This window comes from Pinus tabuliformis, chromosome 7 (genome assembly GCF_031772625.1).
Source record: "Pinus tabuliformis cultivar Carrire ecotype Pingquan chromosome 7, CPIR1, whole genome shotgun sequence".
NCBI classification, from domain to species: Eukaryota; Viridiplantae; Streptophyta; class Pinopsida; order Pinales; family Pinaceae; genus Pinus; species Pinus tabuliformis.
The window spans coordinates 484,896,518-484,899,251 of NC_142293.1; the positions used below are offsets into that span (position 1 = coordinate 484,896,518).

A 2,734-nucleotide genomic window follows, 5' to 3' on the forward strand; every position below is an offset into this window, starting at 1 on the left:
CTCCCCTCATTAGCCCGAATTCTGCAAAAAATATCACAGTAAGAAAGAAAAACAATGGAGGAAGTAGACATTATCGGGGGAGGACAAAAGATGCAGACAGTGGTGTGAGAAACCTGTCCCTTGTTGACGTTCCCATCATTGACATGTCAGAGACTCAGCCTCTTAGAGCAAGCGCGGCTGAAACACCCCCCCAATGACCTTCATCATATCTATGAATATCAGAGGTCTGGGAGCAGACCTCAAATTTTTGGCGCTTAAAAATCTCTTCTACTCAGTCAAGCCAAAAATCATTTTAGTACAAGAAACCATGCATAGCAAACATGTGTCCATTTCCTATTTTAGAAAAATGTTCCCCTCATGGCATATGGCAGCCTCGGAAGCCAAGGGACTTTCGGGAGGACTGGCGGTTTTGTGGGATCCTTTTTGGATCAGAGCTAAAGCTTATAAATGCTTTGCGGGCATTCTCATCTCAGCATTTATCAGAGGAAATGACTGTCCCATTAATATCTTGAATATCTACGCCCCTTATAAGAACAGGACTCCTTTTTGGGATAAATTTTTTGCTTCAGAAATCTTTGACATTGATTCATTAATGATTGCAGGCGATCTAAACATTACTCTAAGCTCAGAGGAACGATGGGGAAATTGCAGGAAGAGAGACCCACTCGCAGATCGAATAAAGTATGAACTCTTGCACAGGAATCTTGTAGATGTCACTCCACCCAAAATGATGCCTACGTGGGACAATGGAAGAATAGAAGAAGCCTACATTGCAAAAAGGATAGATCGGTTTATTGTACATGTCAGCATTATTGATAAAATGGGCATGCCATACTCGTCCATTGAGAATGTATACATATCCGACCATAGGCCGATTTCTCTCAGCTGGAGGGAAAAGGGGTTTAGGAATGGCTACCCATTTAAATTCAACAGATTATGCTTAGAGGATCCAGACTTCAATGAAGTAATAACAAAAACATGGAAGGATTTATCTGCAAAAAACACGACACCCCCTTTCATGACATTTAGAGACAAGCTGTCCTCTATGAGGAAAGTGGTCAAAGAATGGCAATACAAAAAAAGACAGGCGGACAGATTGGCCCTTCAAGAAATACAGAAGGAACTGGACAGTATATCCAAGGTTTTGGATGCCAACTCACTTCCTTTCAGCATGAGATGTCGCCTAAATGAGCTTGAAAGGAAAAAACAAAATTTACTGAAGCAGGAAGAAGTCTCATGGAGACTAAAGAGCAGGGCGATTTGGCTCAAAGAAGGTGACAGAAACACTAAATTTTTCCATAAGTATGCAAATGCCAGGCGTGAGAGAAACTCCATATGGAAAATAAGTGATGGTTAGGGGGGCTTCCTCTTCTCACAACAAGAAATCTCAAAGGAAGCTGTGAGACATTTTAAAAACCAATATAAAAGAAGGGATAAATGCAGTTTTCAAGATATCTTATGGGGTATCGATCTGGTCCCTCAAATGTTTGATGATGAAAAAAATGAGCGCCTGTTCCAGCCCATAACAGAGGAAGAACTTCTAGGAGTTATGAAGGCCTTCAAGAAGGATAAATGTCCTAGCCCGGATGGCTGGACAATAGAATTCTTTATCCACTTCTTTGATATCATCAAACTAGATTTGTTGAGGATGGTTGAAGCAGCAAGAATCTCAGGCAGCATTCATCAGATTACATCTTCCACGCAGATAGCTCTTATCCCAAAGAAATTGGAAGTGGACTCCTTTAAAGATTTTAGGCCGATCTCATTATGCAATATAACTTTCAAAATCATCACAAAAATATTGCTGAAAGGATCAAAGCGACCTTAGCCAGCTCTTTAACAAAGGATCAACATGCTTTTTTAAAGGGAAGGAATATATTGGATGCAGTCGCCAACACTCAAGAAAGCCTGTTTACCATGCTCTCAAATAAATCTGAAGCTGCCATTCTGAAAATTGATTTACAAAAAGCTTTTGACTGCTTAGACTGGGGGTTCATTAGATGTTTATTAGCTAAGATCGGTCTGAAATCAAATGTCATAAACTGGCTCATGGCATGTGTAGAGAACGTGAACTATGCTGTCATCATAAATGGGATCCCTTCTCCTTTTTTTCCAGTAGAAAGGGGGCTGCGTCAAGGATGCCCTCTCTCTCCTTTGTTGTTCATCCTAGCAATGAACTCTCTAAGCCTTCATATTAATAAGGCAGTTTCTGAAAACAGATGCAGGCCAGTGAAGATTTGCAGGAACAACTACATCTCGCACAACTTATTTGTCGACGATGTGCTCATTTTTGCAATGTTATGCAGGATCTCGTGGATATGTCTCAATGACATTCTAAATAGGTTTCAAAGTGCCACTGGATTACAAATAAACAAATCTAAATCCATTCTCTTCCACAATGACGTCAATATGGAAACAGTGGAATGGATTTCTGTGTTGTTTGGGGTAGAGACGAGGTCAATCAAGGATGGATTAAAATATTTGGGTTTTAAGCTGAAGGCAAAGGGATACTCTTAAGAAGATTGGAAATGGTTGATAGATAGATACTATAAAAAGATTTCTGCCTGGGAATACAAGTGTCTATCATTGGCAGGAAGAATTGTTCTAACTCAAGCAGTATTATCTCAACTTGTTGTATATTGGGCACACATTTTCTTTCTCCCTGCAAGTATCATCCAGAAAATGAACAAGATAACTGCAAATTTTATATGGGGCGGCAAATCGGAACAGGGAA

The 2,734-nt window shown here is 40.1% G+C and overlaps 1 protein-coding gene across 1 annotated transcript; it reads left to right on the forward strand.

Annotated features, from left to right (window-relative positions):
* The first annotated feature begins 364 nt into the window (after positions 1–364).
* Positions 365–1,357, forward strand: LOC149248129 (uncharacterized). Its single transcript, XM_089447780.1, has one exon. It carries the CDS (start codon positions 365–367, stop codon positions 1,355–1,357), a length of 993 nt encoding a protein of 330 aa, XP_089303906.1.
* Positions 1,358–2,734: the final 1,377 nt, after the last annotated feature.

Coding starts and splice junctions, on each gene's coding strand:
- LOC149248129 (XM_089447780.1), top strand. CDS start 365: ATGGCAGCCTCGGAAGCCAAGGGACTTTCGGGAGGACTGGCGGTTTTG.